Source organism: Poecilia formosa, unplaced genomic scaffold, assembly GCF_000485575.1.
Source record: "Poecilia formosa unplaced genomic scaffold, Poecilia_formosa-5.1.2 Scaffold239, whole genome shotgun sequence".
In the NCBI taxonomy this organism is placed as follows: domain Eukaryota; kingdom Metazoa; phylum Chordata; class Actinopteri; order Cyprinodontiformes; family Poeciliidae; genus Poecilia; species Poecilia formosa.
The window spans coordinates 599,382-618,381 of record NW_006800178.1 but is presented as its reverse complement, the minus strand read 5'-3'; the positions used below and the strand labels follow the sequence as shown (position 1 = coordinate 618,381).

Genomic DNA, 19,000 nt, shown 5'->3' with positions numbered 1-19,000 from the left:
GTAACCTTTCACATAAAAATAAAATGGGGGGGGAGGGGGGTAGCTACTATTTTCATGCCTGGTTCTCTTTCTTAGTGCCACATAAACGTAGCGAAGACCGTCATGTGTGGGTTTCCTCCAATCCTCCATCATATGGGAGCTTTTCCCAGTAACACTCCCATGAATAAGGTCTGGCATACAGTTTGATCTTTAAACAATGTTTCACAGCAGTCAAGCACAAAACAATTATAATTTGTTTAATAAGTAATAGAGTCTTGTCTGGAATTAACTGGTTTTGTTTTTGTGTTTATTTTCTTTAGTCACCCCTGAACTTGATTACTACCAAACCTATAGAATCACAAATACAATTAACTGAAACTCTGTCTGATAAGCTAAAATAGGCTAAGAGCAAGACACCATGCCTTGTTCACAGCAGTCAGTCCAGAAAAAAGCCTAAAACCATTTCTTAGACTTCAGGACTGCAGTAAGGTTCAGTGAAAGTCATTATGCATAAATAGAGAAAACATGAAGATACTCATGAATTTTTAAAACTTAGACTTTGATCTATAATCTGAGTTCACACAGAGCTTCAGCTCTGCTACCTTTGCTACCTTTTGAAACTTCTTGAGTTATGATCAACATCATTTGACAAAAAAAAATGCAAAAATAAATAATTCCACAGTAAAAACTAATTTCTACAAAATATTGTGTAATAAAAAATGTGATAAAATAAATATTCACTCCTTCCAGTCGGTATTTAGTATTTGCCCAGAACGCCGGTCTCAGTCAGGCTGCAGGTTTCCTTCATTCTTCCTGCTGAACTCTTCCAGCTCTGTCAGCTGTGACCTGACCTTTTAAAATACAGTCACTCATTCTCTATCAGATTGAGATCTAGACTTAGACTACTAGGCCATTCCAGAACCTCCCCCTTGGTCTCTTCATACCTTCTCTGTTTAACTTCAGCTGGCTTCTTTGTGTAGCTTTATGTGGTCTACTGACATCTGCTGGACAAAAAGTATACTGCCTCATGCTAAGGCCTGAGGTTTTTTGTTCTCCTGAGTTTGTCTGTCTGCTGCTGGAGGACAAACTGACCTATTTTCCTCAATTTGCTACTTTCTTCTTCTACTATTCTGACATTTGCACTAAATATTTAGTGTGCTCAGTAAATGTTTACGTTGGGGCTAAATGTTTACTTTCTGAACTTAATATTTAGCTTAATATTTTAGCTTAGCTTTCTAGCTAAATATTTGGCTTCAAACTAAATATTTAGCTTGATCACTAGTATTTAGTTTGGAGCTAAATGTTTAGTCGATACACTATAAATATTTAGTCAGTAAACTATTTATCTTGCTAACTAAATATTAAGGTTGGAGATATTTAGAAACTAATTTAGTTTCTAAGATAAATATTTAGCCTTGAATATGCAGTTTGTAGTTAATTAATTACATATTTAACTTGCTAACTTAACGTGTAGTTAATAAATTACATATTCAGCTTGTAAGCTAAATATTTCATTGTTTGACTTGATTTGAAACTGTGACATTTGTAAATAAATAAATAACATGGTAAAAATATGACTTTGAAAAATGAACAACCATTTTTACTCTTATGATAGACTAAATACCTCAAATGAATGTTGTTATTGTTTTAATGAGTAACTCTCTAAACTCCATCACCTTCATATGTTTAGCCAGATGTCAAAGCTGCTCACCATCTGCTGCAGATATGCTAAAGGTCACCTTTAAGTTTCTGGGCTTACACTATTTCTTAACTTGCCATTTATATTGGCACATCTAAAAACATATTTCATTAACAGAAACTAATAAGACAGTATTTTAAATTTACTTCATCTCAATGGTATAAATGATGTGTTGCTCTTAGCCTATTTTAGCTTATCACAAACACAAATAACCATATTTGAGTTTGTCGTTGTATAAGTTATCAAGTTCAAGTGTGGCTAAAGAAAATAAACACAAGAACAGTTCATTCTAGATTTAACAAGGGCTCTATTACTTTTTACACACATTGTACTTGTTTTGTGCTTGATTGTTTGATTGGTGGGAAACATTGTTTGAAAATGATTCATTTTTGCTAATGACTGACAGTGTTATTCAGCAAAACTATACAAATGCAGCTTTGCCAATGAAAAAATTAACAACATTCAGTAAATTCATTTATACACAGTTTTACAAAGGCCACAGGAAAGATAACATTTGTAACAACATTGCGAACCTGATTCTTTTTATCTCAGTGTAAAGCAATCCCCCCCATTAGAAAATGAGGCTTCAGAACATCTTGATACGTGACACAGAACTCTATTCAATATGTAACACCATGTAAAATATACAGTAAAAACTAAACACAATAAAAAAAGGTGAAAGCAATAATGATGCTGAACAATGCAACTAAGCAGCTTAAACAAAGAGGTTTTACTCACATCAGCAGTTTGTACACAGTACTAGCGGTACTAGCCTTCTCACCTCAATACAGGTGCTTCAGCAACTCAAGTCAAATAAACTTAACTGAATCAAAGCCACAGCTTTAACACAATGTGTGTGTTTACAAGAACGTAAACATTAGTTTTGCACCGGAGAAGTACAAAAGCACAGACAGCGAGATAATCACTATCAGTCGGGAGATTTCTACGCCTTGGTCCCACACGAAAATGGTACAGCATCCACTTTGTGAAGCAAGACGTTCGGCGGTATCCTGATAGGTTCCCTTCGGCCTCGCTCACACTGGAGAGTCTGCAGATCAAAGCACAGATATTATTTAGTTTTTTTTTTATTTTTGGGGTTGCATTTATGCCTCAGCTTTAGGAGTTTAGTCGGTAAGTTAAGTTTGGTCACCAGCAAAGCAGAATAAACACATTTCACAACAAAATGTGCAGTGATAAAATAAAGAACGTGGTTCAGTATTTGTGGATAATTGCATGGAACATAACTCTGAATTATTTGTAGAGCATATCTGAAATATATATATTAAAAAAAGTGTAGCTTAGAAAGGTGAAATACCCAGGCACAGTGATAGCCTCATTATTGACTGGTGTTGGCAAAGCAGCCAATCCAAGATGGCTGCTGAGTTTTCTTGGTGCTTATTGGCTGAACCGTCAGTCAGAGCAGAAATAATGAAGATTATATTTCAGCTGCTGCTGTCATGCTAAGGTGCTTCCCACAGTGCATATTAATGCATATTAATGCATATTAATGCATATTTGTGTTGAACAAGACAGTTACAAACATTTTCTGACGCAGTCTCAGCTGTAGCTGCTTTTGGACGGTTGTGGTCTCTAACCCTGCTGTAAATGAACAAGTTCTGAACAGGCGAGAAAACTCTCCATGCTCCTACCTGCAAAGTGATGATGATGATGAGGACACAGATGATGGCTATCACAAGAACTACCACAACGACGCTGACTGCTGGTTTTTTCTCGTTACTCTCCTCTTCCTCCCCCTCGTCCGTCTCGCTCTGCTGTCTCTGGGGACCCCGGAGAGGGCAGGGCGAGTCCTCTGTGGGTGAAACAAGAGGGTGAAGGGCTGAAGGGAAGCCTTCCAGTCAGCAGGTGATTCTCACTTTGAGGTAACCTACCCAGGACATGAAGGAGTGTGCCATTGCCTGTGAGCTGCTGGTAGGGCGGTGGGTAGAAGACCTGGATGGCGCAGCGATAGATATCTGTGTGTGTGGCTTTCAGTCCGGATAGTGTCACCACCACAGCGCCATCTTTCATCTGAACCGCACACCGTCCCTGAAACAGACATTAAACAAGGATTCACCAAACCTTCCTGCACTTTCACGTGTTTATTTGACCCAAAGTCTGATTTTTTACCAACATCTTGGGTTAACTTTTTTCATGATTGCTTTTATCCAACTGATTTTGCTCAGGGCAAACTGACAGCAGCTGTATGTAACTTTAAAAAATATATATGTTTTTTTTCCATATTTTTTAAACAGCCATCATGTTGTGACAGAATGGTAGGAGACAGATAATCTGTGAAAACATCGATCTCCTGAACTATTATTGCCATCTGAAGATCGGCAGTAATCCTCCACTCAGAAACAACCAATCAGAGCTGGGAGGAGGGGCTTAACACTGTCAATCAAGCTTGTGTACTGAGTGCTGAGGTATCCTTGGTGCTAATGCAGGAGAAAAACCCTACCGTTTCAGAAAAACCATTTATTCTCTGTCATCAGTGGCCAGTTGCAGGCTGTGCGACAGGCTGTAGCTTAGCAACGATCAAGGAGAGGGGGTGAGCATGAGAGTGATTGACAGCGCTAAGACCCTCCTCCTGGTTCTGATTGGTTGTTTCTGACTGAGTGGTGTATTTCTGCAGTTAGTACTGGGAGAAGGCAGAAGAAAAGTACACTGTCATGACTTAGTATTAATTTGAACAAATATGTAAAAAACATGTTTTGTATAAAAAGTACAAACTTGCAGCCTTAGGGTCAAGTTAATTTTACAATAGGATCATTTCGGTTTGTTGAACATAAAACATCAGGCAGCACACTGATCGAGCCTTTTTAAAACGCTTCACCTCCTCACTGACAGAAGCATCAGATCATGAAGCTCAACATTCACACCAAACAGAAAGAACCTGAATAACAACGCCCTCTATCTGCAGCCTTACTTCTCCATCTTTCTCCTGCTGCATCTCCTTCTGATGCTCTGAGGCGCTGAGGGTGGAGGAGCAGATTTTCTGGTTGCCGTGGAGACCTCTAAGCAGAGACAGCTGCAGGTCTTCCAGATTGGAGAAGAGATTCTCCAGACGCTGTCCAGGTCGGATGATGCAGTGGATCTGAGCCGTTCCGTTGGTGCTCACTACTCTGTAGGGCTGCATCACCTTCACAGCTGCCACAAAGAAAAGGTAAAAACGAAATGAAGTAACAGCTGCAGTCTTACTTCACCTGCAGGTACTCAGCACAGCGTGGCTTTATTACCAAACTAACACAAAATCCTCCAAATCAGCTCCAAACACATTTGAAACCACAGTTTGACACAGTGGTTTTCATTCCTAATGATTCAGAAGTAGCACAAAAAAATAGTAATAAAAAATTCTTGACTATAGAAGGATTTTAATTAAAAAAAAGAGAGAAAACTATCAACTTTTAAGCTCCAGTATGTAAAACGTACACACTGGAGACATCTGGAGTTGAGAAGGAAACCATTTGATCAAAACACATCAACTGCTTCAAAGTTCAGTTTGGTTCCAAGACATTGCAGCAGAGAAATACTGAAACAGTTTGATATGAAACTTTAGAGGGAATAAACCCTTTGATTAACTGTCTTGGGTGACTAATTACTTTCATAAACCTCACAGCAGGTCTCAGGTTTAGAGACACGGACGGATAGTTTCCTTCAAGCCGTCTGTGTGGGAAAAGCTAGTCAAGTTATATTAGCAGAGGTCACATATGAGCAAGATATAAATCTGATGAAACTCAAAACATATCTTGGTTACATTCCAGCTTATCTCATAACTGAACCATTCATATGTGTCAGCATTGAACAGCCCTGCAGTGAACTCTCATTCAGAGAAATCAGTCTTCAGTATTTTTGCTTCACCTGAATCTCAGAATTATTCTGGCTGATATTAATCAGGTTAAATTAATCAACCAGCGACAAACCAGTGAGTGTCGTCTTTATCCCACCATCTGAACACAATGTGCTGTTCTTAATACTAATACTTAGACTCAGTTTGACATTAGACTATAATTTCTTAATTAATAATAGCAGAATTATTAATAACTCTGCCTTCAGAACTTTGCTTACCCTCAGATAGCCTGTCTGAACCATAGTTCATCAAACTTTCTTTATTACTTATTTTCTGAAGTTTTAAAGAAATAAACATTATATGCTGTATTGAAATACAGTCAGCCAAAAGAAGAGTATGGTGTTCCACAGGGTTGTTCTCTCGGGACATTATATTTATTGAAAAAGTCAAGGATTTTTTTTTTTTTTTTTTTGTCATACCAGATTTAGGATAAATATAAAACATAATTTGATTGTGTTAGCAGATGATGGCTAATTAGAAATCCATCTAATTTCTATAATTTGTATTTCCTATTAAGTCTTTTTTTCTCTCCTCTACTTTGACATAAATGTCTGATTGGTTTTCCTACTGTTTTTCTTCATGTTTTAAATGGATCTGCATTAACCTAGATATTAGCAACATACTCAAAACTAGACTGTTATATACCAGAATCATGTTGATAAAAGTTACATATATTCTCCTTTTGAAAATATTGTTATAATATACAGTCTGGTAACTACAGTAGAATCACTGTAGTTGTTGTTTTAGCTGTTTCTTTCCAGATCTGAACGTGCCTCCCCCCTGTACAGAAACATTCAAATATTAAAGTGTTTTCTCCATCTATCACTCTATCAGTTAAAACTGGGTTATACTCACAGCTCCCCACAGGCACACTGATGCTGAGCACTGCCAACACACTCCATCCCATCATACTATGAGTCAGGAACATCCTACAGGGTTTCACAAAACGTCGCAGAAATGTTAAAAGTCAAGAACAAGAAAAGCGTGCGGGCCCACTCCCTGGCTAACCTGACGACCAAACTTCATGAAAATACATCTAAACCAGATGAACTCACCTTTATAGGCTTTCTCAGCTGTCATGGAAACTGTGTGGCAGCACAGGAAATGACGACAGCAATTTGCCGGTAAAGTCAGACAACTTTTAGTGGCTGTGGTTCTACAGGAATGCAGACAAGAACAAATTTCTGTGATTTTCATGAAGTAGTTGGTGTCAGTAGACAATCAGGTTTTTGAAAAGTACACAGTGTTTAAATAAACTCTGAAGATACAAGAAGAAACAAGAAGATAAAGACGGGGAAATACAGAGTTGAATAAAAAATCTCTCAAAGTGCAAAAATAACGAGTGTTCCACCAGACTGTCTTCTGTTTGTGCGGGAAACATGCAAATCAAGATGAGTGTGAAACTTATATTCAGCGCTTTTGCACCATAACTTCTGATCGTCTCCTGCACACTCTGCACAGCTCGCACTCAGTTGCTGCTTCTTGCTGCTTCTTTGAATCCCTGCTCAGGTTTTATGTTCGCAACTTCCTAAAGCACATCTCAAAGTTTGTGACACACATTTCGAAGCAAATTCAGAACTTTTGATACATGGCTGCTGAGTGGAAACTAATGAACACAAGTCACATGATCATGTGGAAACTTTAACCGGCTGAATACTTAGAAATTTTGTGGCTTCTGAATTTTCCTTAAGCAAAAAAAGAAAAAAAGAAAAAACTTAAAGCAGTTTTCAGTACTAATATGTTTTCATAGCTTCAAGTGGCTGTGCCTCTGTCTAAATATGGGTCGTCTTATTTTAATTTTAACCTTTATATTTTGTTTTCTCAGTAGCTTTTGCAGCCGGTAGCTCCAACAGTTGAAGCCAGTCTTTTCTGCTTGTTTGAGATGAATACTTCATACTTTATGCTGAGTGGAATGTACAATAAAACTTTCGTAACTTGACATTTCAAGGACATATTGGACAGAGAGCTATTGTTTCGCTGAGCTCCTTTAATAAAAGTCCTACTTAACAACAGGCAAAAGAAAAAATACTGTAATATCTGCAGGAAAACTGAGCCTGGGACGCATTTTATAGCAGACTGAACAGAAAAGCTTGTTTGACTGCAGCAGATATAAGTATATTACTTGTTTGTTTTAACATCTGGTGTGAGTTTGACAACAGAAATATAAGAAACATATTAATTAAGAAAAACATTGACATCTTCAGCATTTATCTTGCAAATTCTCAACAGATGCCATCTCTAGGCAACTCACAGGACAAGCAGGATTGATTCATGTCCCAAAACATAGAACTGAATCAGTTTTACACAATTCAAATTGATAAACATACATTGATAATTAATCCTTATTTTAATATAAGTGCAGTCTAATTAGGTTTATGATCACAGTTGGTAAATTGTTATTCATGTGTTGAAGCAAAGTCAGTTGCATCGGGTAACGTTGCTGCAATTCCTGCTCTTAAGCGAACATGAGATGGTGGAAAGAACCAACTCAACAGGAAGACTTTCGATACTAAAAAAAGAATTCTGAGACTTCATTTAGAAAAAGAAAAAACTCAAGTTTGTCCTAAGCTTTAGCATTAGGATGAGGTGGATTTTCGTTTGTATCAAAATGTGTGCATTTCACAAGACTGCAATGGAATTTTTTGCATCACACAAGTCGTGTGATCAACAACCGCATATTTTACTACTACTGGCAAAAACACGAAGAAGACGACAGGAAGTGGTAGGAGGGTGATGGCATGTCATGTTTTTAATAGCATATCAAGTGAACAAACCGTTTCATGTTTGAGTTTTACTCTACTTCTTATTTAATGCAAACGCTGCAATTACAAAATTCTGCTGGGTTTTTTTTCGACACGAGTGGAATATCAGTTACACGTTTGTAATGGAAATGTATGTAGCCTCACTTTCTGCTAAGCCACTTCTGGACACAAGAGAAAAAAAAACTCAACTGCTGCTGAAAGGCTCTAAGTCGTCTACTCAGATGGAACTGAATATCGCATTTCATTTGAAAAGTCAAATTTCCACAGTCAGAGATGATTTGAGGTGCCAAGCTGTTGATGTTTTATCGGGGCACCTACCAGGAAACCTGACGAGCTTTATGGAAATGCTGATTTAATTATGCAGCAGGATGTGGCACCTGCCTACACTGCCAAACACAACAGTACCTGCTTCACCAGGGGTGTCACACAGCTGGATTCCCCTCACTGATCTGACCCCAACCCCACAGACCATCGGTGGGCTGATGTCCAGAGGAAGATGTGACGCCAGAGTTTCCTTAAAACCTCAGCTGGGTGATCACCTGCAAGCCGTTCAGCACTGACGCAGCACTGACACAGCATTGATGCAGCACTGATTCACTACTGATGCAGTATTTCATGCAAAGTGCTGACTAAGCCCTGAGTGCATACTGTGCATACTGCATGGCACATGGAACTTTCAGTAGGCCAACATTTCTGTACTGATATTTCTTTTGTTTGTTTTCTAAGAAGCTGAATTTGGGGGTTTTGGTTCACTGTAAACAATCACGTTTTTGTTTGGGTAGAAATGATTCTGGTTTTTATAAAAAAAAAAAAAAAAACACATCTGCCCGTGCTGATGGAGCACACCTAAACTGAAACCTAAACTATAACCGCTGGTGTCTAGTGGAAACACTGTTCCAGTGGTTGGGATGTTTACATTCAGTACAGGCTTTAGGTTGTGAAATGTATAAAATCTTCTGATTTATAGTCATGTCCCAGATCAAATAACTTATAATTTATTTGCAGATCTTTCTTCTTGCCTTCCTGAGGAAACACTGTCTCAGAGTTTTGGGATATTTGGTATCCTGAATGTTTTAATAGCACTGCAAGTGGAAAAACGTGCGCTGATAGTCAGGATATGCTTTAGATATGCAATTTCTGATTTAGCATTTTTACATATTTGACTCAAAATGGAGCAGTGATTCTGGTCATAATTCCATTTTAGCCCATAAAATTACATTTAACATGCTTGTGCTGTGTGCAAAATTCTCCATCAACTTGCATCACCTCCTTATGTAACATTTTCAAACTGTGGCTCCTCCAGCAGAGCCACAACCAGAGGAGGCTGTGAGGCAGCCCTCAGCTGCACCGCTACTAGACCGATGAGCTATATTAGAAAAATGTAATATGCTTGAGGTGCCGTTTGTGAAAAAAAATCAACAGCAAAAAAATCTGGATTATTTAACCTGTCATAGGGGGGAAGAAACAGGAGTTCACTTTTCTAAGTTGCATTTTCACCATTCTTATTAATTTATAAATATCACAGTTGTAAACTAAATATTTAATTCAACAAAGTTCTGTATCTAAATATTTAGTTTGGTGCCAGTTAGTTTAATAAATTGCCCCAATCGTGCCAGACTTTGACATAAATTTCTCGGTTTCATTTTGTGTGAGAACATGCTTTTCTTTTACGGACATAAAAAGCGCCACAGTTTGGGTCTCTCTATGTTGGACTGTTCCGTATTTAAACAAATGGGTTCAATAAATAAATCAAGCCTCAACATTATTAAATTTTTTTTTACTATTTTTTTTAAACAAATATCTTAAAATCAAACAAGAATAGTAGATGTCAGTGGGTATTTTTTTGATACCTGCTAGAACAAAACAGAAGCCTAGAGATGAACTGCATCTCTTGATGCTTGAAATGTAACATTACCTATTTACATCTCAAAACTTTCGTATGATTATACTTATGATATGAGTTTAAATCCACTTTCCTTTAGTCCGTTCAGATAATGCTAAACACGTTTTTTATTTTCTTTAGGACTTCATTCATTTACAATTTTAGTGATTTTTAAGAACTGGTCTGAAAGAGGCTTGTTATTATTTTACATGTTTTTATTGGCTGTTTTTATTTAATTGAAATGTTGTTCTATTTAAGTAAATTGATTGTAAATTGTAGCCCACATACATCAATGTGGCCACATATATCTATGTTTTTTTGTGTGTGTGTGTAATGTCAAATTATATAAATTATATTAGTTCTGATTAACACCTAAATCTTGAGTTTTTCTTAACTGTAAGCTAACAGAAACAACCACTTGCACAGTATCACTCTACTTTTATTAAATCTACTGGAAATGAACTTTTTCAAATGAGTTTTTCCAGTAAATAAACTTAAATGATTTTCTAATTTATTAGGATGAACCTCCATATCCTCATCTGGATTTCCATCATTTAGTTTCATAACGTGGCAACAATTACCAACCAGTTCAAATGAATCCCACCAGTAGCAGGGGTCAAACACCAAGGTCAGAATTGTGCCAGATGGTTGTTGACTAATGTAATTGAGCATATTTGTCTTTTTTCTGATTAAACTTTTATTCAAATGTATGTTTGTAGTTTATTTTACCATAGTTTACTTTGAGTTTGCATCATCAGCTTGCTGTCTGAGAAGGAGCATCCAGATTAAATAAAGATAAAATTAATAAACTGCTTTATTAAGCACTTTGCACATTAATATTGGATGACCCATTCACAGGGTAGACAACATTACATCTTTTTTCTTTTTCTTTCAGGGATAAGACTCTCTATGACTGTTTCAGTGGTACACAAAGAGTTAACAGTTGTACAGAAAATGAATTTCCTTTTTTGGGTAATGTCAGAAGCTATGACTAATCTTCCTTCATGTTTAGTCAAATCACATCCCATGTTCTTTAGAAATGTCTCAGGCGTGTTCGGTTTACTAAGAAATGGAGATAGGAAATTTTAATCTATGATAAAAGTGCTGATTCTGCTGCCATTACAGAAAATTCAATGTCTGCAACTTCTGCAAGAGCCTGAATGGCGTCTTCGTCAACATGAGCAGCACTGCTTACTAAATGTGGTTCCGCAGTAGTTTAATACTCTGATTTTTGAAGGCAGGTCCATGAGAAACCTTCGTTTCCCTTTCTAGACCAGTTTTTAGAGCTTTTACTACACCGGGATCGTTGTCGTTTGTCAGTTGGTCATTATTTCTCAGCAATCATTTTGAAGTGATTTTCTATTTTGTATTTCTGCCAGAGTTGTCCTTCCTGTTGAAACAGATTATTTCAAATGTGTTCATTATTTTTAGAATAGCATACAAAGTAAAGAGGCCCAGACTTGCCTCTCCCCAGCCACTTGTTCCAGCTCCTCTTGGGGAATCCCAAGGTATTTCCAGGAAAACTGAGAAACATAGTCCCTCCAGTGTGTCCTGGGTCTTCCCTGGGTCCTTCTCCTGGTGGGATTTTCCCGGACCACCTCACCAGGGAGGCGTCCAGGAGGCCCGAGCCACCTCAACTGGCTCCTCTCGACATGAAGGAACAGCGGCTGCTCTACTCTGAGTCCCTCCCAGATGACCGAGCTTCTCACCCTGTCTCTAAGGGAGAGCCCAGACACCCTACGGAGAAAACCCATTTCAACCGCTTGTATCCGTGATCTCTTTCTTTCGGTCATGACCCAAAGCTCATGACCGTAGATGAGGGTAGGAATGTAGATCCTACCCTCGTAGATCGGCCGGTAAATCGAGAGCTTCGCCTTTTGACTCAGCTCTCTCTTCAACACCACAGACCGGGTCAGTGCCCGCCTCACTGCAGACGCTGCACCAATCTGTCTGTGGATCTCCCCCTCCATGTTTCCCTCATTTTTGAACATGACCCCAAGATACTTAAACTCCTGCACTTGGGGAAGGGCAAACTCCTCGACCCGGAGAAGGCACTCTAACCTTTCCCGGCTCAAGACCATGGCCTCGGATCCTCATCCTGGCCGGTTCACACTCAGCTGCAGACCGCTCTGCAGCTGAGTGATCTGTACATCACGTCTTAATGAAGCCACTAGGACCACATCATCTGCAAAAAGCAGAGATGTGATCTTAAGACCACCAAAACGGATCCCCTCCACACCTCGGCTGCGCCTAGAAATTCTGTCCATAAAAGTAATGAACAGAATCGGTACAACGGGCAGCGTTGGTGGAGTCAAAGACCTCACTGAAGCTGTTCACCAGCAGGCTTGAGGCCTTGGTAAAGTCCAGTTAGAAGAACACGACTGCAGTATATTTAGGTGTGTATTTGAGTCTTTATGTGTAACATTCACTGTTTAAATAAATAAGCAATTGGTTCTTTTTTTTTATATTTTCTATTCTCGCAATATAATTTTTTCATGCTGGGAAAAATACACAATGTTTAGAGTAGATTATCAGAAACCCCAAATGTCACCATTCATGCCATGACGAGAACAAGAAATGACTGGCTGGGCATGAAAGTGTGTAAAAGGTTCAAACTAATTCCCTGATCATGTTGTGTGAAATTTAAAAAAAAACAAAAAAAAAAAAAAACCAGATGTTTTGATTTGCTTCGTTTTGTTCCACCTGCTTGTAAGGTCCCGTGCTTACTCAGCAAACCATGATAACATCAGGAGCGTATGAGATTCTGAGATTCCTGGATTCGCTGCAGCACTGAAACCAGCTCCACATTCAGACACCACGAGTATCTGATCACATTCTGCTGCAGCATAGTAAACCACCGTGAAACAATGACAGCAGCAGAAACATGCCACCGTTTCCAGGCCGACTGCCGACCGCGCCGCTGACTGTAACTTCAGTCAGCTCTGTGAAAACAGGGCTTAACCCCCACACCCAGAGTTTCCAGGCAAAACACACGAGTGACGTCTGCAGTGCAGCAAATGTCTCAACATCAGCACTTTCACAGACATCACTCGCAGAATTAGCTGTTTTCCGCTCTCTGCACGATATTGCTGCAGTAGAACTGAAAGGAATGCGTGCAAGATGAAATTACAAAAATGATTGTTTCATAGCAGAGGAATCAATGGTGATGACTGAGTGTTTCTTTTGAAGAACGGGAAGAAATTGAGACGTGACAAACGAACAGAAAAAGTGACTTAAAAGGCTGTTCAGTTTTTAATGTGAATTTATAAAATTTATATTTATTTTGCTTGTGTTTTTGTGACAGAAACGTCATCGAGGGCACTTTTGAGTTGGCTCACTACTTACACATGAGAAATGTGAGACTATATTGAACAGGTTTTTTTTTTTTTTTTTCTGATGTCTGATGCCTGTAATAACAGAAATAAAATGGTCAAATCATATTTGAGTTGTTTCTGGAAGTTGGTGTGTATGGATATGAGTGTTAGATGAGGTTGTGATATCGCATTATGTACATCTTGTGACTTGTGAATTAAGCTGAATAAAAATCATGTCTTAATGACTTTGTGATATCGATAAACAAATTGATAGAACATCATAAGCAAGTGGTTTATTTACACCCTTCTTGAAGATCTAAGCTCCGCTGCTTCAGGTTCAAACTTCAAAGTTATCAAAGGAGAAACTACAGCACCCAATCAGCGCTCTGGATTACAATATCTACGAAGCCATGAATTCATTTTCTTTAGTTGCAATTACATTGAGTCAAAAATCTGACTTTCTTGGTAGCAAAACACCAATATTTTGTTTTTAATCATTTCTATGAATTCTGGCTTCTGTTTTCTTTTTCTTTTTTTCATAGATGATGTAAATAAAGTCGTCATTCGCATTAATGACTTTATTTATCATGCAGATGATGCAATCATCTAAACACCTGCTCCTTCTGCAGCACCAGAGCTTCAGACTGAGCTGCAGTCAAAGAAACAATCTGTAAATGCTCTGAATTTGGTTCTTAATGCCCAGAAAACAAATCTTGTGTTTTCATCAAAAACTTTGTACAATTTTAACAATCTAGAAAGATTTCAGTCTGATGACTGAAAGGGTGACCTCCTGGAAGTTGGACATGAGGAATGATGAAAAGCTTTCATTTAATATAATACAGATATTTTATATGAGAGATTACTTTAAGAAGCTTAAAATCAGAATTGGTTTTTATTCTATTAACAAACCTTATGGGAGTGTTTACATTTCTGTTGGGTTTTTTTTTTTCATCTTTTGAAAAAACCTGCAGGTCTTTAAAAATAAATAAATAAATAAATAAATAAATAAATAAATAAATAAATAAATAAATAAATAAATAAATAAATACCGGAAGATAAAATACAAGATTAGATTGTACAAGATTGGCAGATTTGAGGAGTACAGATGCACAACAGGAAAATCATTATCATGTTTTCTTTATGCACCAACACACGAAGCTTTTTTTTTTTTATCTGATTATGCTGTTTTCAATAACTGTACAGTTACAGATATTACTGTTTCCACGAACCCACGAGGACAGGACTCCTTACAGGGACACTTCACACACTCCACACACACATTAAGCTGGTGTGTGGAGCTTAATGTGTGTGTGTCAGAGATCATATTTACACAAGTAACTCATAAATTAAAATTCAAAGTACAGAGATATTCTGATTAACTTGCAGAATAAATCTGTAATATAGATAAATCTACGATGATATTTGTTTGTTTTGTGTATAAATAAATCTATCATAAAAACAGTTTTTCTAAACATTCCCTACACAAAATAAATGTACAAATATGAACTTTTAAATATTTGTAATGGAAATATGTGACATTGAAAGATGGATTTTTTATTTATTTATTTTTTTTACACAATTCTATCGGGGCTGCAAATAAACGCAAAGACTTCAATGTCAGAAAAAAATGTGGAAACTGAGAGGTTTTTGTGATTCTCACAGACTTGGGCTCCACTGAGCCTCAAAGCGGGAAACTAAAATTAGAGCCATGTGACATCATGTAATTACATGTGACTCTTTGTCTCCCGTTGCCCCTGCATGAGTGTACCAACCACATCCTGACGACAGAACGGCGGAGAGCTTTGAACAGCAAACAGCAGGAAAACAGGCTGCTACATTCACAGCTACTAAACTTTGACTAATTCATGCAGAAAACATCCAACACTGTTTTCTGAGTCAGCCGTTGAAATGGACTTGTGACCCAGTCCTGCTCTCATTGGTGGATTTTCAATAGGATGTTGGACTCTAATATTAACTTTAATCTTAATTTGTAATAATCTTATTCTAAACTCTTATGAGAATGGCTTCGTCATGGAGGGTAAGAACACATGAAGGACACTAGGTGGCGGTGTGCTTTTACTGGTCATCTTGAAACTAAAAGGTTGCAGCTGTGACCCCCTGTTGGAGCCTTTTTGTTTGGAGTTTGCATCTTCGTTTTTACTTTTCCTTCTGCCTTCGTATTAAAAAGTCTTCCCGTTAGGAAACAAGGGGCCCATTGGAGTCTGTATGCGTGGCTCTAGGTCTCTGTGTTGGCCCCCGTAAATCAGTGGCATCCTACAGGGGATTCTCACCTCACAATGACCGACTGCTCGCTCTGAACATATACTTCTAAAATAACGCAAGTCGACACGGAGATGTAATGCTAAAGATGAATAATCAACCATATGGAATCAGGAGAAAAACAAAACAGCTTGTTTTTGTAATTTTCCAAATTGTTTCTTTTGTCTTGAGATCTTGTGATGCAAAATGAGAACAAGTAGAAGTGAAACAAAAAAATTAAGGTAAGAAAATAAACACACAGTAGGAGAGAAAATACAATGTATTTTAGCAAGTCAGAAAGTTTCACTAGTTGTTTTGGGTATTTTGAGTTTTAGGAGTTGGTAGATTTGAGGAGCACAGTAGAAAAACCATTATCCTGGTTGTTATTCTAATCATACCAGTAATCAATCATTCAACCAATTAATCAGTCCATATAGTCAGAACAGTCCAAAGTACCCCACACCCAGGCCAGGCTGGGTTAAGATTTAGTGATTTCTGTTGACCCGGCAACAGAAAGCGTGCCTAGAAGTTGGAAATAAAAGGGCTGGATTGATCATGATGCGGGTCAGCCTGTAGTTTGGAGGCTGTGATGACTGAACATCAGCCCTGCTGTCCAGTTGGATCCACAATGCTGGGTCCACTTCAGATTATCTGTGCAGAACAGATTATCTGCTTTGGATGATGACTTGGGAGCTGCCAGAAGGTGCTGAACTTTGTGGTCTGTGAACTAACTGTTGTTGATCGGGTTCTGTTGGGTTGACAGATACTGAGAATTTCTTGGACTTTACTCTGAAAAAAGTCCAAAAAATTCAGTGAAGTTGAACGATTTGTCAGGTTTCCTCGGTCTGATGTTTTCCTCATCAGACGTTTCAGGTTTTAAGGTTTCACACTAAGAGCGACATTTTAATCCAGCTCCCTTTAATGATCAGAACACTGTCACTTAAAGCAAAGTACAGATCTTCTTAGGACTGGCTGTAGATGTCAGCCTAATTTAGTGCAGAGTAAAAGTCATCATATTTTTCATTGTTTCCTGCAGACTTTGCATCATTTCCACTGTCTTAAACTATAATGTTTCCTGTTAGGAACAGAGAGATGTAATTCCCATGATGCTTTGCTCTACTTTACTTAAACGCCTTAACTGGGTGTTGGCTTGGTACTGAAACCATAACAGTTCTCTTCATGTACTCTCCAGTTAGACGGCCACACCGTTCCAACGCTGTCAGTGAGCTGCTCCTCCCTGTTCTGACTCAGGGTGTGGAGTTCAACTGGAAAAAGATTAATTAAATGTTGCTCCTTTCTTTATTTCCTGTACAAATATTTGTAAATTAACAGAAGGAACTGGAACAGGGTTTTTTTTGGGGGAGTGTTTAGAAGAGTTCAGGAAGCTGTGAGTGTTACATGTACTAAAAAAATACATGTTGGGTGCTGTTTATATGTAATTACAATATACATACATCAGTTAAGTTAACTTAAGATTCATTCACATTGAACAAGTTAGAATAGTCAATCAGTTAATTTAATGAAGACTAAAGTAACTTTGAGGCAACGAGTTGGCTTTTTTTTTTAAGTTAAGACTAATTCCACCCGTTCTTCACACTGTGGCCAACTGTGAGAAAAATCCTGCTTTAAAGGTGAAGTTAAAGTTGATTTCTATGGCACATTTAAGTGACAAGGCAGTTAAAGGACTTTACACCATAAAAAACATAACACAGTAACAAATTATGAAAAACGCAACATGCATTACTAGCTGAATTTATTTCTGGTTCATCAGATTCTGTGACTGAATCTGTGAACTGAAGACAAGCAGAACCAGAACCAGAACCAGAACCAGAACCAGAACCAAAAGGTGTTTCAACAAAGCATCAGTGTGCACACCTGTCCCAGGTTACTACTGCTGCTTTTGAGCTTTGTGTTGTTTCCTAATGGATCAATTTGTTTTTCGCTTAAATTCCACATTATATGTAAATGGTAATATGTAGGAAAGGTTTTGAAATTGTTTATCAATGTCTCATTTATTTACATCTTAAAAGCCTGGCATTTTTTTTCAGAGCCGCTCCAGGTCTCATCCTGGCACCTGAAACCCCTTTTCTTCACTGTGATGCATTTTTACAGAGCTGAGCCTGAGGAGAGTTTCATCCTGCATGTGTTTTCACTTGCAGCAGACTCCGCATGTAAACACTCTGCAGATTGCAGACAGAGTGCATAAGATTTCACTCATACTGAAAGCTGTGTTGGTTGAAATAATCTTTGGAGAGTTTCTACTGCCACTCCACTGAGCTCAGGCTGAGTGTCTGTGTTCCTACCCGAACTTCATGCAGCTGCTCCAGAGGTGATGAGTCTACCATCACCATCCACATGGGCCCAGATGTCCTACACAGAAGAAACTGTGATTCCTCTGCTGATCACACTGAAACCAACAGCATCTCTGCAGATCCTCTGCAGCAGCAGCAGCAAGGCACACCGTGAATCAGACAGTCATACTTCCTGGAAGAAGTTGTAAAATTTTATTCTAAAGCGCCATGCATCGACATACAAACACGTGTCTGAATCCAACTGCACCATGCATGCTGAAATAATAGCACAGCTGCAGACACAACACTCTCTGCACACCCAAACAGGGTCAGGGGACGAGAAACCGCAGCTTCACCCACACTCGTCACAGCTTTCACTGATCTGCAGCAGGAAGCTGCAGAGGCAGGAAATGAGGTAAGACGTGTGTGCACCTCAGGGGGATCTGATCTGATGATGTCAAAGTGTTTTGACATGTGAGTGGTGGTTTTGGGGGTTGAGGGGGGCGGGGGGTGACAGTACAGGTAGGAGGAGGCAGCCAAAGCATTCTCAGATCTGTACCTGGAGGTGGTGATTTCCACAAACTCTTTCCAAAGAAAGACAAAGTGAAAGTTCAACAGAATTATATCAAAAATAAAGACTGACATAAAGAGAGTGGGCAACATGAAGCAGATTACAGCCTGTACTGCTCATCTCCTACATGGCTTTGCCTCCAGACAGCAGTCTGACCCTCCTGACCGTTTATAGTTCAAAGATTCAGTCTGCTTACAATCCTAATGATTCAGTTCAGTTCAAAAATTCTCTATTTATTTATCCTAAGGGAGAATTAAAGGCACAGTATCATGTGTTTTCCAGGCACATAGTGCCACTTTACAGCACAATAAAGTAACTATGTCAACTTCATTTTTCATAACATTTCTGTATTTGTCAAACATGACTCAAAAGAAATTTGTCTTCGCAGTTTGACGC

General features: G+C 38.4%; 1 protein-coding gene across 1 annotated transcript; it reads right to left on the bottom strand.

The window, feature by feature from the left end:
• Positions 1-2,139: 2,139 nt before the first annotated feature.
• On the bottom strand, positions 2,140-18,582 carry cd28 (CD28 molecule). The gene is made up of 7 exons (XM_007569315.2): positions 18,046-18,582; positions 6,581-6,681; positions 6,381-6,454; positions 4,605-4,825; positions 3,568-3,724; positions 3,328-3,488; positions 2,140-2,726 (listed from the first exon to the last, which is right to left on the bottom strand). Exons 3-7 carry the CDS (start codon positions 6,451-6,453, stop codon positions 2,622-2,624), a joined length of 717 nt encoding a protein of 238 aa, XP_007569377.1. The 5' UTR covers position 6,454; positions 6,581-6,681; positions 18,046-18,582; the 3' UTR covers positions 2,140-2,621.
• Between the last annotated feature and the right edge of the window lie 418 nt (positions 18,583-19,000).

What these genes read in the sequence shown, in the direction of transcription:
- cd28 (XM_007569315.2), bottom strand. Translation starts at nt 6,453, where the DNA reads ATGTTCCTGACTCATAGTATGATGGGATGGAGTGTGTTGGCAGTGCTC. An exon ending in CAGTGTGCCTGTGGGGAGCT is followed by an intron (nt 4,826 to 6,380) that starts GTGAGTATAACC and finishes TCTTTGTGGCAG; the next exon opens with CTGTGAAGGTGATGCAGCCC. An exon ending in AGCAGGAGAAAGATGGAGAA is followed by an intron (nt 3,725 to 4,604) that starts GTAAGGCTGCAG and finishes TGTCTGTTTCAG; the next exon opens with GGACGGTGTGCGGTTCAGAT.